Source organism: Esox lucius, chromosome 19 (assembly GCF_011004845.1).
Source record: "Esox lucius isolate fEsoLuc1 chromosome 19, fEsoLuc1.pri, whole genome shotgun sequence".
NCBI lineage: Eukaryota > Metazoa > Chordata > Actinopteri > Esociformes > Esocidae > Esox > Esox lucius.
The window spans coordinates 36,687,531-36,706,703 of NC_047587.1; the positions used below are offsets into that span (position 1 = coordinate 36,687,531).

Genomic DNA, 19,173 nt, shown 5'->3' on the forward strand with positions numbered 1-19,173 from the left:
ATAACACCAGTGCCACCATACAATAATTCATTTTCAGTGTCAGTGTTTGAAAATAAAATAGAGAGCTCACAATCTCAAACAAACCATTTGAAATTGAGTAATATCAGAAAATTGGTCAAAGCCAAGGGTTTGAATTCTTTTGCAAGGTATATAAAATTGAGCAGTAATCAAATGCAACAAAGTGGCAATATACCATACATTAACTCAAATAACAGCATATCAGTGTAAGCCATAGTTCGTTCCCACATGCAAAAATCTGACACTGATCAAGCATTTTCTCCATTTATTTTGAGTAAGCAAATGGTTTAAGACGTATAAAGGAGCTTGTAAACTACTAAACTGTAGTAAGTTTCTGAAACAAGCTTGAACAAAATAATTGTTATGCAATGTAATGCCAATTAATTTAATACTAAAAATGGTAATGATTCGTTTTTCAGAAACTCAGCATCGACCTGCAACAGCTATTAACATAACTAAATAGGAGGAAACAGGCAACAATGGCAAATACCACTTAAATAGAAGCGGAAATTAAAAGTTCTCTAGGGAACATGCAAAATCACCTGAGTCACCTCCATATTTTGCTTAAAGCGTTTAAGATTTAATTTAGGTGAACAACGACTTTTCATTTTGGTATCCCAAATTCATTGTGACAGGCCAGGATACAGATTCCAGTCTCTCGAACTATACGCCTACATTAGTCTTAAGTGAAAAAATGGGACTGGCAAAAGGACATAATGATCTACAAAATATGTAGTACCATTTAAAGTTTCTTAAACGCGTCATCATCCTTTGTTAAGGTAGCCTTATGTAATATGTACCCTACAAGTAGTTCTCAAAATAATACAGCATTCTGCCATATGTAGCATACACACCTGACTTGTTAGCTAGCTGTTCTAGGCTAGTTCGAAATACATTTCATTCGCCACAAATACATTCCTCACTATTACTTTAATGTACACCCAAGTAGATCTGACAAATCTATACTTTATAAAATCTTGCAGAGTTTAGAAGCTACCAATATATACAGCCAATAGTAAATATGTTAAACTTGTTATTAAGACTGAGTTTGGCTACTGTTAACTAACTTTTCAAATAGCTATAAAGAAAGACATTTTACGTAGATTTTATTTCGGCACGCAACGGCGGCAAAACTACTTGACATTAATCTTGGAAACATGTGTTCACGAGGCGTCAAGTATGTCTGATGTTCAATTATTAAAACTTTGCACAACACTGTTCCAATAACGTTAATTTAAAGCACTCAGTGACCTGCCAACAAAGTAAAAGACAACAAGGAAGAAACGATGGATTTTAAATGCGATCAATGTACGAATACCTGACTGATATCAACCGAATATAGTTATCGTTTTCTTAACATTTACATAATACATGTTCTGTAAATAAATATAATACCCAACCTTTTAGCGGTATGATGTTTGTAGCCATTTTCCTGCAGATGCAATTTTTTTTATCGTCTAGCTCGAGCAGACACAACGTCAGTTCCTGTTGAGGTACATGGTTGGTTTGAGCGTAGTCACCAAAATCATGCAAAATTGACATACAGCGTCACCATGTGGCCACGTCACCTACTTGCTGTTTGGTACGCATTAGGTAAAAAAACACGTATATAAGTTTTAGAATTTGAACTCTATATATATACTCTTTGTATACTACCATAATAAGTACGTATGTGCTCAAACTTTAAATGATATACGTGTCAATTTTACCATTGTGTTTTTTGTTTTAAAATAAAAAATAATTTTACATTTGAGTCATTCAAATGCTATCATATAATCACACATGTAACAGTTAATACGAAAGTAAATACACAAATCTAATTCAATGATATTCGGAAATTCTGATTCCAGAATACTAATATGCAAGGCAGTAACACAAGTGACTTGAACAAAATGGTACATTGACATTTAATTGTGTTTGACACTCAAAATGTATTATTGATGGTATGTGTTGCTTACATCCAGTAAGTACTAAACCACTATGCTAATATTAAGTAGAGCCACCTTGCGCTGCAATAACAACCAAGTATTTTTGTAAGTATGTCCAAGCTTTCAGGACGGCTCATGTGTACTGTGATTTTTAAATAGTGATAAATATTCTCAATAGGATTGAGATCAGAATTTGGATTACACCTCTGTAGGAGGTCAATCTTTTTGTTTTACACTTACTGTACGGGGATTGAGTGTTGAGGACAATATGTTTGCGTGTCACATAGCACTTAAAAAAGCTCTTTCTTGAACTTGTCGGATCATAAACTCTTTTGCAACCTTGCATTATAACTTTATGAGTAATACATTCTTTCTTGCCACCCTACAACACAAGCCAGTTTCATGAAAAGCAAAATGTACACATATTATTATATATTTCTTACCCTTTTCCTAATCTATGCATTTGAATTAGAGGGGGGTTTATCCAGAAATTGTAACACTACATTCTGGATAATAAATGCTGTCAGATTTTGTGGACTTGGTCAATATTCCTGTGCTATCTGTAGAACCTGTGCTTGGCAGATATCAACTTTGCCATATTTATCGAAAGGAAATCAATGTTATGTTACATTATTAAAATGTAATAAACTGCTAATGAATATTAATTCATATAATTGTTGAGGCTTTTATAAAACCATACACTGAAAGAAATGGGTGGCTTTACTGATTGTCAGTGGTTTTATGTTCATATTACTAGAGTTAGTGTTCTGTCATTGGTGTTACTTGCAGGAAAAGTAACAGCAGTGACAATGACACCAGAAAAATAAATGCATTGTGTGTCATCCCCACAGTGCCAGGAATGTAGTGTAATGAGAAATGTCTGTTGAGGAAGAGTGGATGTGTATTTGATGAAGAGACGCGTCTCCCCCATCAAATCTCCTGCATAACATTTGCTACACCAGGTGTGTGCCATCAGCGCCACCCACTTGAGCTCACCTGGAGAGGTGTGAAACTGAGTAAACTGGAATGTAACTAAATGCAATATATTGTGGAAATTTATCTGTAGTGTTTGGATTTCCCCTGTTCCCCACAAAGAGCAGAATAGTCTGATATGCTTTATTGTACTGTACAAGTTATGGATCAAACTTTACAAGAACATTGTAGAAATGATTGTCTTTGTTGCATGCCTGACAACAACTGGCGGCAACGCCCCATCCATTCAATAATCTCGCATTGATTAAGTGGGACAGTTCCTGTCCTTTGAGTTCATTGTGTTTGCCAAGGTAAAGTAATGCTAATGCCTATTTCGGGGAGTGTTTTAGATATGTTTGATTTTAGGATAAATTGCCATGTCTCCAAAAAGTTATCTGAGTTTTCATCGTTAAAGAGACCTCCCAAAACATTGTGTTGTAGTCATATTTAGGAGTCCATCCATCCATCTTCTTCTGCTTGGTCACAGGGGCAGCAGTCTAAGCAGGGATACCCAGACTTCCCTCTCCCTAGACACTTCCTCTAGCTCTTCCGGGGGGACACCGAGGCGTTCCCAGGCCAGCCGGGAGATATAGTCCCTCCAGCGTGTCCTAGGTCTTCCCCGGGGTCTCCTCCCGGTGGGACGGGCCCGGAACACCTTCCCAGGAAGGCGTTCAGGAGGTGCCAGATGCCCAAGCCACCTCAGCTGACCCCTCTCAATGTGGAGGAGCAGCGGCTCTACTCTGAGCTCCTCCCGGGTGACCGAGCTTCTCACTAAGGGATCGCCCAGCCACCCTGCGGAGAAAGCTCATTTCGGCCGCATGTATCCGGGATCTTGTCCTTTCGGTCATGACCCAAAGATCATGACCATAGGTGAGAGTAGGAACGTAGATTGACCGGTAAATCGAGAGCTTCGCCTTCGCCTTAATGCAGGAGCTGCACCGATCCGTCTGTCAATCTCCAGTTCCATCCTTCCCTCACTCGTGAACAAGACCCCTAGATACTTAAACTCCTCCACTTGAGGCAAGAAATCTCCACCAACCTGAAGTGGGCAAGCCACCCTTTTCCGACTGAGGACCATGGCCTCGGATTTGAAGGTACTGATTTTCATCCCAACTGCTTTACACTTGGCTGCAAACCATCCCAGTGCATGCTGAAGGTCCTTGTTTGAAGGGGCCAACATGACAACATCATCCGCAAAGAGCAGAGACGGAATCGTGTGGTCCCCAAACCTGACACCCTCCGGCCCCTGGCTGCGCTGAGAAATTCTGTCCATAAAAATTACGAACAGAACCGGCAACAAAGGGCAGCCCTGCTGGAGTCCAACATGCACTGGGAACAAGTCTGACTTACTGCCGGCAGTGCGAACCAAGCTCCTGCTTCGGTCGTACAGGGACCTGACAGCCCTTAGCAAAGGACCCAGGACCCCATACTCCCGAAGCACCCTCCACAGGATGCCGCGAGGGACACAGTCAAATGCCTTCTCCAAATCCACAAAACACATGTGGATTGGTTGGGCAAACTCCCATGAACACTCCATCACCCTGTAGAGGGTATAGAGCCCGGACGAAAACCACACTGTTCCTCCTGAATCCGAGGTTCTACTATCGGCCGTATTCTCCTCTCCAGTACCCTGGCATAGACTTTCCCGGTAGAACGATGGAGTCCCCAGTCGGAGCACTTTCCAGCACCCCTCCCAGAGACTCCATGAAGGTCGGGTACTCTGCACTGCCGTTCGGCCCGTAGACACAACCAACAGTGAGAGACCTATCCCGACCCGTAGGCGCAGGGAAACGACCCTCTCGGACCCCGTGGGGAAAGGCCCGGCCACCAGGCGCTCGCATACGAGCCCCAACCCCGGGCCTGGCTCCAGGGTGGGGCCCTGGCTGAGCCATACCGGGCGACGTCACGGTCCTCAAAATGTTTTCCATGATAAAGGGTTTTTGAATCGCTTTTAGTCTGACCCGTCGCCCAGGACCTGTTTGCCTTGGGAGACCCTACCAGGGGCATATAGCCCCAGACAATATAGCTCCTAGGGTCACTTGGGTACTCAAACCCCTCCACCACCTTAAGGTGGCAGTTCATGGAGGAGATATTTAGGAGTCTATCTATCCAAGCTCCTAGTACACCTTCGTGCTGTAATGTGTTTTATGGTATACTTAGTAGACTTTTAGACTAGTTGGGAGGATGTTGAATCGTGTTGGTGTGTAACTATGTTTTGTAGTGTAACTGTATTACTTGATTGGAATAAATTGTATTACTTTGGAATATAGATTACTAAGGCACCCCTCATCCATTCAAACTCATGATCGTACGGCTATGATAATCACACACACATACAGTGGGGAGAACAAGTATTTGATAACCTGCAAAATCGGCAGTGTTTCCCACTTACAAAGCATGTAGAAGTCTGTCATTTTTATCATAGGTACTCTTCAACTGTGAGTGACGGAATCTAAAACAAAAATCCAGAAAATCACATTTTAGTGAGTTTTAAGTAATTAATTTGCATTTTATTGCATGACATAAGTATTTGATACATCAGAAAAGCAGAACTTAATATTTGGTACAAAAACCTTTGTTTGCCATGACAGAGATCATACGTTTCCTGTAGTTCTTGACCAGGTTTGCACACAGTGCAGCAGGGATTTAGGCCCACTCCTCCATAAAGACCTTCAGGTTTCGGAGCTGTCGCTGGGCAACACAGACTTTCAGCTCCCTCCAAAAATGTTCTATTGGGTTCAGGTCTGGAGACTAGCTAGGCCACTCCAGGACCTTGAGATGCTTCTTACGGAGCCACTCCTTAGTTGCCCTGGCTGTGTGTTTCTGGTCGTTGTTATGCTGGAAGACCCAGCCAAGACCCATCTGCAATGCTCTTACTGAGGAAAGGATGTTGTTAGCCAAGATCTTGCGATACATGGCTCCATCCATTCTCCCCTCAATACGGTGCAGTCGTCCTGTCCCCTTTGCAGAAAAGCATCCCCAAAGAATGATGTTTCCACCTCCATGCTTCACGGTTGGGATGGTGTTCTTGTGGTTGTACTCATCATTCTTCTTCCTTCAAACACGGCGAATGGAGTTTAGACCAAAAAGCTCTATTTTTGTCTCATCAGACCACATGACCTTCTCCCATTCCTCCTCTGGATCATCCAGACGGTCATTGGCAAACTTCAGACAGGCCTGGACATGCGCTAGCTTACCGCTAACTACAGGAATTTGGAATGTTGTCAGTCATCTCTTGCACTACTATAATAGATTTTATATAATGAACTCAAATTTTGCAGAAATAAGCAGTCCCAACATTATGTAATACAGCAACACTCATTTTTTAGAGGCAGATGATCATCTTAAGGGGGATGAGAATGGATGAAGTTCAGCTGCTACATCAGAATCCAGTCCTAATTGTTGTGTTGGTATGAAGCTGCAGTACCAATGTTCTTCTCACTTTGGGGTCTAGATATTTCAGTTTGTCTACCACTTTTTTGTTACCACTCAATGGCTATTACTTGCTTCAACAGCTTGAGATATCTTTGTGAAAAGTGCAACATCACAAAAGCATCTCTGTAGGTTAGTTCCATCCAGCAAACAAGTTATGTAAACACCATGTTCTTTGTACATATGGAAGCATTCACTGAAATGGTTTGAATAAAAAATCATTCAATTTTATGCTTCTGTCTATAATCAACTTCTGTTCAGCCTTTGTGCTGCTCTTTGATCATTACTGAAATAGTATTCCATTAATTGACTAGATAAAGCTGAAGCTCTCATCTCATCTCATCTTCTTCCGCTTATCCGGGGCCGGGTCGCGGGGGCAGCAGTCTAAGCAGGGATGCCCAGACTTCCCTCTCCCCAGACACTTCCTCCAGCTCTTCCGGGGGGACACCGAGGCGTTCCCAGGCCAGCCGGGAGACATAGTCCCTCCAGCGTGTCCTAGGTCTTCCCCGGGGTCTCCTCCCGGTGGGACGGGACCGGAACACCTTCCCAGGAAGGCGTTCCGGAGGCATCCGAAACAGATGCCCAAGCCACCTCAGCTGACCCCTCTCGATGTGGAAGAGCAGCGGCTCTACTCTGAGCTCCTCCCGGGTGACCGAGCTTCTCACCCTATCTCTAAGGGATCGCCCAGCCACCCTGCGGAGAAAGCTCATTTCGGCCGCCTGTATCCGGGATCTTGTCCTTTCGGTCATGACCCAAAGCTCATGACCATAGGTGAGAGTAGGAACGTAGATTGACTGGTAAATCGAGAGCTTCGCCTTGCGGCTCAGCTCTTTCTTCACCACGACAGACTGATACATCAACCGCATTACTGCAGAAGCTGCACCGATCCGTCTGTCAATCTCCCGTTCCTTCCTTCCCTCACTCGTGAACAGGACCCCTAGATACTTAAACTCCTCCACTTGAGGCAGGCACTCTCCACCAACCTGAAGTGGGCAAGCCACCCTTTTCCGACTAAGGACCATGGCCTCGGATTTGGAGGTACTGATTTTCATCCCCACCGCTTCACACTCGGCTGCAAACCGTCCAAGTGCATGCTGAAGGTCCTGGCTTGAAGGGGCCAACACGACAACATCATCCGCAAAGAGCAGAGACGAAATCGTGTGGTCCCCAAACCTGAAACCCTCCGGCCCCTGGCTGCGCCTAGAAATTCTGTCCATAAAAATTACGAACAGAACCGGTGACAAAGGGCAGCCCTGCCGGAGTCCAACATGCACTGAAGCTGAAGCTCACCAGGTTTAATTAAGCTTTCACTGATATCTATATTACCTCAAATCCTTTCTGCAAACCTTAATTCTAACCCTAATTCTAAACACACTTCAAAGCCTAAACTCATCCCCAATTCTGAAAAAGCTTTTTCAGGCTAAACGTCTTCACTAAACATGATTTTCCTGGTTTTCCTATCATATGACAGCAACTCTGCACACACAAACATATATTTCCTACTTTTCCTACTTTTTACACACATAAACATAAATCTCCTACCCCCTAAATCTAACCTTCCTAACCCCAAACATAACACAATCAGCATACATTTTATGCTTAAAATGTATCTAACGCTAATGCCTAACCCCAATCCATAAAGCTTAAAATAGAAACTAATCTTAATTGTGTGTTACACCTTAACCTAGCCTCTATGCTGGACGTTTTATTCTTGTAGTGACCCGCAAAAAAATATTCTGGATCTCTCCTCTCCACATACATATTAGATCACACATACATACACACATACTAGGACAGTCTGATCACCTTTGACTGTTCCTACTCTCATTTAATGAGGAGTAAGTATTTACCCCTCATTAAATGTGTGAAACCATCAGTGAGGACAGTCAAAGTGTGGCCAGAGTTGTCAGACGTATTACTACAGCACCAGTTTCAACACACGGACTGGAGTTTGTTCGCCACTCAAGCCACCCTTGACTCCCATACGGACATTGAAACATATGCTTCTTCCGTTCTGGATTACATCAACATCTGAATCAACAAATTCACCATGCATAAACTAATAAAGAGCTTCCCCAACCAGAAGGCACACAACGCTGCTTTTAGATCCGGTGATCTGTGCGCCTACAGCTTATCCAGGACCAACCTGAAAAGGGGCATCAAGATGGCTAAAAATGACCACAAACTGTGTATTGAGGAGCACTTCAACAACAACTTCAGAACCCTGACTCATGTGGCAGGGCATCTAGGCCATCACAGACTTCTGGCCAAAGAACCCTACCCCCACAGCCAGCAAAGTCTCCATCACTGATGAGTTAAACAGGTTCTACACATGCTTTGACAGGGACAACATAGAGCCAGCCATTAAAGCTGAACTCCCTCCAGACTATCCATTGTAGATCTGTCTGCAATGGATAGGGTGAATGCACGCAAGGCTGCTGGTCCTGATGGCGCTGAGAGCATGTGCTGGGCAGCTGGCCCGAGGTCTTTACTGGCATTTTCAGCCTGTCACTGGCCCAGGCGGTTGTCCCTTGCTTCAAGACCGCAACCATTGTGCCAGTGCCGAAGCAGTCGACTACGTTTAGCCCGAATGACTTCTGACCGGTTGCACTCACCCCCATGATCATGAAGCGCTTCCAAAGACTAGTCCTGGCCCACCTTATGTCCTGCCACCTCCAACACTGGATCCCTACCAATTTACCTACCGGTCAAACAGGTCTACAGAGGACGCCATCTTCACAGCTTTATACTTTGTCATGACCCGTCTGGACAAAACCAACACCTATGTGAAAATGCTGTTCATAGACTTTAGCTCAGCATTCAACATGATCATCCCATCCAGGCTGGACTTTGGACTTCAGTCTGTCAGGTTAGACAAATTCCCCTCGTCCACACTGAACCTAAACACTGGTATTCCACAAGGCTGCGTCCTGAGCCCCCTCCTGTACTCCCTCTTCACCTATGACTGCGTTCCCGTACATAATTCTAACACCATCACCAAGTTTGCAGACAACACCACGGGGTAGGCCTGATCAGTAACAATGACGAGTCAGCCTACAGGAAGGAGGTCAAGTGTCTGGTGGCATTGTGTGCTGACAACAACCTGGCCCTCAATGCAAAGAAAATCAAGGGGATCATTGTGAATTACAGGATGTCTACAGGATGCAGTCATACCCCAGTGTGGTTTGATGGTTGCTCAGTGGCCAACCTGAAGGCCCTGCAATGGGTGGTGAAAACCGCCCAGCACACCAGCTCCATCCATCATGGACTTCCAGCACAAGCAGTGTCTGCATAGGGACCCTACACATCCATACCACAAACTGTTTGTCCTCCTACCATCAGGCAGGCAATACAAGTCTCTTCATTCCTGCACCAGCAGGCACAGGAACAGTTTCTTCCCAGCTACTGTAACCCTGCTGAACTCTGCATCCAACACTAACCATACCCACCCGCCCATTTCTTAACACTGCCTATTAGGGACCTTATTACACTACTCTCCTTGTAAAATTCATATTCTGACACTCTGAGACTGCTTTGCATTGACTGATAAGGACGTTTTCATTTGTACATGTCTACATCGGGAACCTCATTGCTGCTCAGGGTTGTGTGGTCTACCGGTAATATTGATATTCCTCAATACCAAACATTTTTAAATGGTACGGTATCATATTTCTTCTATTTTCTTCTGTTCAGCTAAGTTTGGTAAAGGTCAACGGCAGTTCAGAATTGCTACCCTTGTTATATTAATTCAAAATATGAATTTTACATTTCTAACCCTTACTCTTACACCAGTTTCTGTACTTGCACTGTTCAGTGACAATAAAGTTAAATCTAATACACACATTTGTTTTACTACTTGTGGGGACCCGAAATACAGAAATACATTTGACCTATTCCCTATAAACATAACCCAGATTTACCCCTATCCTTAATCTCAATAACCTAACCTGTATTCCTAAACATAACCAAGCAGAAACTGAACCCTAATCGTTAGGGTAAAACCTAAAAATTGCTCCAATTCTAAAACCAGTCCCAATTATGAGTTTTACCTTAAAACTGATCACAAAGCTGGAAATATTTTTTTTTCCAAATGGGGAGCGCTGTTCCAGGGTTTCTATATTACATGTATATAGACATGGATCACACAGAAAGTTGACGTGATATATATTTAAAAAATCTACAAAAAAAATGTTTAGAAAGTTCAGTGACCCTAAATCAGTAATACCATTGAACCTGACTCTGACAGTGATTGAATTTTCACGTATAGCGTCGAATTGTTTTGTAATTATAATTATTTACCACCAAAATAAAATAGAATTACAGGCAGCTGGGGCTGGAATGATACAGGTGTATCGAATTGGTCAGATAACATGCGAATTTCTATGTTTTATTTTGGGCCATGTTAAGTACAAAAATCTGTGTTGAACGAAAATGTGTCACGCGTATGTTCGTTCTATATTGTAAAAATGTCCACCTGAATCTCTCAAAACATTGCGTTGTTCTGAACGTATCGACGGTTCACAGAGGTTGGTAAATCGCAAACGCCACGTATTTTGTTTCACAGCAACTTGACCAACACTCTTGAGGAAACTATGACTGACACAACTTCTGCCCAACTGGCTGCCAACGCGACTATTTCACTAAGCGAAGAGAAAATCTACCCAATGCGGATGGTTGAGGGTGGGGCGTTACTATGACAATTAGCGGTTAGGTTGATTTTAATAGGAAGAGGCTGTCCGGTGTAAAGTGTATGACAGCTGTAAACAGGTTCCACACATTTTTCGAGCAGATTACAGGGTTGGATCTTGGAATAATTAGATTTTCGTAACGTCACATATAAGAACGAAAGGGGGCAGCTGTAAAAGTACGTTTGTTTCTGTTATGTTTTAAACTAGCTACGCACATGTGTGTGCGTGTGTATTATTTATGTAGTGTTATTAATTATATGCAAATGACAATTCAGTAGTTGGAAATGGAGCTGTGAGATCAAACTGGAAATGTGTCCTGCTTGCGTTTTATGATCTAGCTATCCAAAAAGACGAATTACTTGTTCCACACTTCCAGCTAATGTATGCTGCCTGTAAAGTATTTCCTACAAAGATAGCCAGAGCTCATTATGTGATCTACAATCCCTTGTTTGGGAAGTAACTGTGAAGATTAAGATGAAATTTAAAGGGCCAGTTTCCCAGACACAGATTAAACCTAGTCTAAACCCTGACTAAAGCAACAAGCTCAGTGGAGTTTTCTATTGAACTTGATTTTTTAGTCGTAGACTAGGCTTAACCAAAGTCTGAGAAACCTGCCCAAAATGCTTTAAATCTAAATTTGCCAACACATTGTTCAGTAGGTAGGTGTGGGCTGATAGAACCATTGCTCACATTTAACAAGCCATTGAGGTTACTGTAGAGAGTGTTATTTACTGAAGAGCAATTTGGAGTTAAAGGGAAGGAGTATTTGAAATGTATTCTCATGATGCAGTGGTGAAGTCATTGGGTGTCATTTCCAGACCAGGGATTGAATCCTGTTTGTGGATTAGCCCAGTGGTGCCGAGGAGGGCGGTTCAACTGGCCAGCACTGTCAGGGTTTGTGGAGTTAGTCATCGAATATGGTTGCCTTGCCTCATTCTTTCCGCCATGTAAGGATTCACCTACAGACATCCTGGTTGAGCTAGCAGCTTGATAGTAACCAGAACAGCATTGGATGTGTTTTGGTAGAAAAATATCTTAACATCAACTGTCCTGAGTCTGCTGGGAGTTGCTGCAGTGAAGCAGGGTTTTTATAACAAACTGGATAGTAGGAAATAAATAAAAAAAACGTAAAGATCCCTGTTTTTTCCTTTTAAATGGAAGTGGTTCTGTCCTTGAGCTGTTCTTGTATATTTGTGTTCTGTATTATGGAATATTCTGTTTTTTGCAGTCCCCACCAAAAATAGCTTTTTTAGCCATTGGGAATCCTAAAAACATACAAAACTTGGCTAATGCTCTAAATAGGCTCAAGTAGAGCCTTCATATTATGTTTGTGAAATTGTTGATTAGTGCCTTTTCATTTGAGCAACCGTGTAACTTGACATCAGTGGCCCTTCGGACATGTCTGATAATGTTTTCTGGAGCGGCTGTTGTGTAGCCAGAACGCCTCAACCTGGTGATGTGCCCCTGTTTACTTTCCCTTGAAGAGGCTGTTCATGTATTAACCTCAGGCCGGTAATGTCTTGCTGTGTAAACAGATGTTCTGGAGTAAAGCCTACTGCCACTTCGCTGCTGCGTTCATCCTGAGCCTTTGGTTCTATGTGGAAGCAGTGCCCATTTCTGTGGACAAGACTGAAGTGGAAATCCCTGAAGAGAAACTGGAGGCACCGCAGAGTGTGGTGAGGGGTGTCTGTCTGTCTGTCTGTCTGTCTGTCTCTGTGTGTGTGTGTGTGTTTATGTGTTGCAGTACATTTTGCACGATTCAATGCATATCAAATATTATTTTTAAGATTTGGAAGCGTAAGAAAAGAGGAAAGTCACTTTGAGTATTAAACATGATTAAGAAAGAGGAATGGCTTAAAATGAAACACTGTACACTGCAGCTGGAAATGTAAACACATGGGTCATGGGTCACATCATAGGGCTGGGCCATATCAACAAAAATCAGCATCGAGATAAGTGGACCCAATTACAATATATATCGTTGTCAAGGTAATGCTTAATGTTAATGACACTAATTTAGTTAGTAGAATGTCTAAACTGCACTGGAATATGGAATTGTACTCAGCCTTTTTCAACAGAAATGCATTGCGATATATATTGTTAGAGGTAATTTGTTCCACTTATCGCAATACAGATTTTGGTTGATATTGCCCAGCCCTACCACATAAATTCAGTCTGAACCTCTCTTCCTTTCTCCATGTCCCACCTACGCACTGCAATATGGAATTGGACTTTGTTTATTTTATTACAGGACACAGGGCTGCACTATGACCGTTACCTCCGGGAGGTCATTGATTTTCTGGAGAAGGACCAGCATTTCAGAGAGAAGCTCCACAACACAGACATGGAGGACATTAAGGTACCCTGGCAGCGACAGTACAGAAATTCAAAGGTTGTGTTCATTAGGCAACAAACAGAAAAAATAACTGACTTAAACAGGAAAAGCTACCCATTACAAATTGACATTTTGTCTTCTGTGGTTTAAAACTTTTTTCTCCATTGCTTACTTTAATGAACCTATCCTAACCAGTCTTTTTGTCAATTTCCTTAAAATTGTGTCTGCTTTTGTTTCTGAGTAGCAAGGCAAGCTGGCCAAAGAGCTGGACTTTGTCGGCCATAACGTGAGGACCAAACTGGATGAGCTGAAGAGGCAGGAAGTGAACAGGTTACGGATGCTCATCAAAGCCAAACAAGATGTTGAGGGAGGGAATGGTATGCTGTCCTATCATATCTCACATAGTTCCTTTCTGGCAACTATCCTCTCAGCAAGAATCTATGTCTACTTGACAGGACATGATGCAATGCACCGCCAACAACGTCAGCTTGATATAGTTGGCCACTTAATTTAGGGAAGTAGACATGCCTGAGGCTGTTGGGCAAGTTAATGAGAGAATTACATCATGAAACATAGACTATTGACACTTGAGAAGAGGGATTTAATTTCTACTGCCAAGCACGGTCTTGCCAGAAATAATTGGACACTGCCAAAGTCATCCAAACAATCACTCAACTGCTTATGTTTCCTGTTTCCTTTGCTGCTGTCCACTATATCAATAACTGATTGCTGTCAACAGTCAAACAATGTGTGAGTAGTTCAGTGTGGTAAACAGGGAATGTAAAAATGTATTTATTTACAGAATAAAGCTCTGTTGTTTATTACAAACAGTTACAATGTAATTACACCATTACCTCATTATGAACAATACGCATGCACATCCATTTTGGCGGCACTTTGCTGACAACACTTAAAGGGCTGGTTTTGCAGACACAGATTAAGCCTAGTCAAGGACTAAAAACAAGCTCAGTGGAGTTTTCTATGGAACTCGATTTTTTTGTCCTATACTAGGCTTAATCTGTGTTTGCGAAATCAGCCCAAAATGTTGAGTATTTGTTTCTCTCCTAATCTTAACCTTCTCTGCACTTTTTTCCCTCCCAGATATTAACCACCAGGCACTGCTCAAGCAGTTTGAGTACATGAACCACATGAATCCACACACCTTTGAAGTAGAGGACCTGGATAAGCTTATTAAATCGGTAGGGATGTTGTCCGGCACCTTGATAATGCAGTGTTTAAATTGACCAAACAACGGCTCTTGCTCGGAAGTTAGGAATGGACCGACATAAAGTCTAACTACATACACGGTTTTACATACTGACAATGCCCTATCTATTAAGAACCTAATAATTTACCACAGCTGAAAGGTTTGCTTTGGACTTGTTGCGTGGATAACTTTTAAACCTTCTGGTAAACTTGGACACCTATGTTGGGCCATCAGACCTAAAGGATTATAGTAAGGAAGCTAGGTTGCTAGTTTGTATAGCAGATGTATTGGAAAGTTCACCTTAACTGTGCCCACCACTCCCATTTCTATGGTCCATTTGACCTAAACACTTCTATGAATGACCTTTATTGCATCTTTGTTATTTTTCTAAAAAGTTAGCTCCTATTTATCTGTACATAAAAGAACGTGTTTGTTGCTGATAACTAGCTTTTGGGAATTAAAGTACTTTGTTCAAGAGAGTAGACTGGCTGAATGTGAACACCCTAATCAACTTTAAAGGTTAAGAAAGCCTGGGGTTGTGTATGAACTGAACTTGAAACTCCATTTCCTTGGTCAAGAAGAATGCACACATGTAATGGCAATTCCATCGGTCAGACACACTTCTGGGTTTTTCAGGTTATTGGAATTAACAGTGCCTCAAGTGGCAAAGAAATCAAAGCCTTGTAGCACAGCAGTATCATTGTGTGTTGGACATATGGATGTGTGACGCGGCTGCCTTGTCTCGTCGCACTTTAGTAACTGCTTGTGGTAAATCAGACACACGTGAGCTCAATAGTAATTGATGCCCGGGGAATCTGTTCTCCAGTGCGTTTCTGAGTCAAAACATCCTGGTTGAACGAACAGTGTACAGATAAAAAGCAGCTTGGCATGATGTGCTGCGGAGGAAACATCTTTTCAACTCTCCCCTATCTGCAGTGGTGTCCTTGGAATGAGGCAAGGCTATAATAGCAAACTGGACATCATGGAATTAGAATTTACAAATAAATGAATAATAATAACTGGATTTAAACTATTGACTATTAAAGTTTACACTCAACTTGTTCATAGTTCAAACCTTTACTTATGCAACACCTATGACTTAACCCAAATCGATGATGTAGAGGTTGAATTGGAATTGTGATTTTGCTTTGATTTGCCCAGTAATACTGTAAATTATATGTACAACAAAAACCAAACCCTAAGTGCCATTTACACAAAGTCTTGCATCCTTACATTGTTTTGTATGGGTGGTTCCAGGAATTAAACGTGTTGTCCTGACATTGCAAGCATCATACTGTACTGACCTCACAATCCATTCATCCCTGTTGCTATAGGCGACCAGTGACCTGGAGAACTATGACAAAGAGCGTCACGAGGAGTTCAAAAGGTATGAGATGATGAAGGAGCACGAGAGGAAGGAGCACCTGAAAAACCTAGATGAGGAGCACCGCAAAGAGGAGCAGCAGCACTACGAGGAGTTGAAAAAGAAACATGCTGACCATCCCAAAATTAACCACCCTGTAAGATGTGTACAGTGTAATGATACTAGAACTAACCCCAAAATTAACCACCCTGTAAGATGTGTACAGTATAAAGATACTAGAACTAACCCTAAAACCCACCACCCTGAAAGATGTGTATGATAAAATGATACTATAACTAACCCCAAAACTAACCACTCTGTAAGACCTTGATAATCAACCACAATGTGAAAGATTTAAGTGATATTAAACCCCAAATTGATTAACATCAAATAATATTTAGATTAGATTAGATTAAACGTTATTGTCAATGAACAAGTACAAAAACATTGAAATGCTGTTAGCATCTAACCAAAAGTGCAAATAGAAGAGGGCAGTATAAAGTATATTGTATGTTACAAGTGGAATGTATAGATGTGCGATGAGGCAAATGCAAGTACAAATGGCAATTCTAAATGTGCCATTGAGGCAAATTGAGAGTGTAAGGTAGCATGTGCAACTGAAATGCAGGGATAGTAGCAATGAGGTTCCTGAGGTAGACAAAAACATGTAACAACTGAAAACGTCCATATCAGACTCTGCAAAGCACTGTTAGAGTCCAGTAGTACAAAGGGAGTAGTGCAAAGTGAGAGATCAGTCGTACAAAGGGAGTAGTGCTATCGACCTTTAACCCACCAAATCATTTTGCTGTAGCACATACACATCTGGGCTACAAATCAATATGTGTGCATGTGTGTCTAGGGTAGTCAAGACCAACTGAAAGAAGTCTGGAAAGAGGCTGACGGTTTGGACCCAAATGAATTTGACCCCAAGACGTTTTTCAAACTCCATGGTAAGCTCACACCAAAACCTATTAACAGAGAAATAACATGAGCCCCCAAAAATAATAATCTCACGTTCTCAGATGAAAAACGTTCTTCGCCATACAAATAGAATGACAGAAATGAAGGGTGTGACAAAATAATATAATTTCTTTCATTTTAAATGTTTTTTTGTTTTTTTTTGCAGATACCAACGGTGACAACTACCTTGATGAGCAGGAACTTGAAGCCCTGTTTACTAAAGAGGTGTGTGTGTGCAGGCATTAACAGGAGTTAAGAATGTACTGTAATCCCACTCCATGGTTGCCTAAAAAGGCCGCAGATGAGGCCATCCAATAGATACCTATTTCGGTTTGGGTGGCTCAACCTGTTGGGACACGGTCAAGGAGACGGTCACATTGTGAGGCAGAGGAGCGCTGGTCGGAGACTAGTGTGAGCCAGTCAGATAATGGGAATATTTGTTTGAACATGTCCGCCTGTTTTGTAGCTGGAGAAAATGTACAGCCCCAATCGAGAAGAAGACGACATGACAGAAATGGAGGAGGAGAGACTGCGCATGAGGGAACACGTTATGAACGAGGTTGGAAGGACCAAATGGGGTCATTAAGTCTCTCTCTCTCTCACACAAATACACAAACACACACACACACACACTGTGTCTTCAGTCAACCTAAAGTATTAGCTGACATTTCATCTGTATTCAGGTGGACACCAACAGAGACAGACTGGTCTCCCTGGAAGAGTTCCTGGTCTCAACAAACAAGAAAGAGTTTGTAGAGCCAGAAAGCTGGGAGGTAAAGAAAAGGTCATCGCCGTCAACACCACCTCTGTAGGATTTTGGTATGGAGACTGAAATGGTGTCGATCTTGTCTTGAGATAGAGAAATAAGGTCGCCGCCGCTATTTTCTGCCTCTCCTCTCCAGACTCTGGAGCAGGCCCCATCGTACACAGACGAGGACATGAAGATGTTTGAGGAGCAGCTGGCCCAGGAGGAGAGCAGCATCAACCAGAAGAACGCTGAACTCCATCAACAGAAAGAGGAGCTGGAGAGGCAGCAGGAGCTACTTGACTCCCAGAAGGCCAAGCTGCAGCAGGTAACCTGATGTACAGTACATGGCAATTTTGGCAAGGGTTGTGTTCATTACACCACCTAAAATGTTTGCAATGGTAGCGATTTGGGTAATGAGCCAATGTGACTGTTTACTCAGGGACATTGGGTCTCAATAAACAAAGGAGAGCAGCTTCTATTCTACAGGTAGTCGATCATAAACACTCGTATGTAACTTCATTTTATCTCCTCTCCTTTTGTCCTCAGGCTGTGGAACACATGCAGATGATAAAATCTGAAAAAACAAATGATGCTGTTGCGTATGGAGGTCAGTACACTAGTGTCCTATATAATTGATAAGTACTATCAACGAGAATAATGACTATTGGTCGAACCCTACCTTTAACATTTTTACACTGTATACACATTGATATTTTACTATGATGTTAGATTTGCCATCTGATGATGTTACAACTTGTCTTCAGATGGAGCAGCTGCCGTAGCAATGCCAGTACTACCAGGAGACAGCCAACCTCTGCCCCCTGGTCATCAGCAAGACTTACCTACACACTCTTAGCAGGCCCGCTGCTTTTCCTGCTTGTGTGCGTGTCTGCATGTGTGTGCTTGTGTGTGTGTATTTGTACTTGGGTGTCTGTGTGTGCATATGTTGGTGTATATGAATCTGTGTGCTGTCTGAGCTCTGCGGGTCACACATGCAGTCCAACATTTTCGAGAGACCAGCTAAACTAACCACCCTTCAAGTTGTGTCATACAGTAGCTGGCGAGAGCAGCCAGTGTGACTGTCAAGACTACAGATACTTGCTCAACCAGGCATTCTGTGGACAGTCCTAACTTTATTTTCCCTCTTGACTAAGCCATGGCATAGTTGAGTTAGAAAAGTGATTTGGGAGGGGTCTGTCATGTTTTATTTTCTACTGAGTTCGGTAGGTTACCCATTGGCATTGTTTTTGTGGGGAACAGTTTGATTTAAATACAAAATAAATGCGGTTGTAGTTTACAGAGGTGAGTACACTGTACACTGTTTATGCTGCTCGATGGTATGCTGTCATGATAAATTATGTAAAACTCACTGCGATGATAAAATCCAGCTGGTTTTGTCTGATTCATTCCTGATCCGAATAATAAACAGGATGAACTCCTGGGTTTTGTTCAATGACAGTGATGTTTTTTGTGGTAATGTAACTCAATATTGGTGTGAGAAATGCTTACCTGCCAGAAACTG

At 42.3% G+C, this 19,173-nt stretch overlaps 2 protein-coding genes across 2 annotated transcripts in view; one reads left to right on the forward strand and one right to left on the reverse strand.

Moving 5' to 3' along the window:
- Positions 1-1,505, reverse strand: part of pik3c2a (phosphatidylinositol-4-phosphate 3-kinase, catalytic subunit type 2 alpha) — a 65,903-nt gene extending 64,398 nt beyond the window's left edge. The window contains exon 1 of the mRNA XM_029114998.2: positions 1,419-1,505. The gene's annotated coding sequence lies outside the window, so the exon portion shown is untranslated. The remainder of the gene's footprint in view (positions 1-1,418) is intronic.
- A 9,575-nt stretch (positions 1,506-11,080) lies between these two features.
- On the forward strand, positions 11,081-19,104 carry nucb2b (nucleobindin 2b). The gene is made up of 13 exons (XM_010865080.4): positions 11,081-11,214; positions 12,574-12,714; positions 13,290-13,397; positions 13,618-13,750; positions 14,475-14,572; positions 15,915-16,100; positions 16,803-16,893; positions 17,070-17,128; positions 17,370-17,462; positions 17,587-17,676; positions 17,806-17,976; positions 18,198-18,258; positions 18,416-19,104. The coding sequence occupies exons 2-13, from the start codon at positions 12,574-12,576 to the stop codon at positions 18,505-18,507; spliced, it is 1,323 nt and encodes a 440-aa protein (XP_010863382.2). The 5' UTR covers positions 11,081-11,214; the 3' UTR covers positions 18,508-19,104.
- Positions 19,105-19,173: the final 69 nt, after the last annotated feature.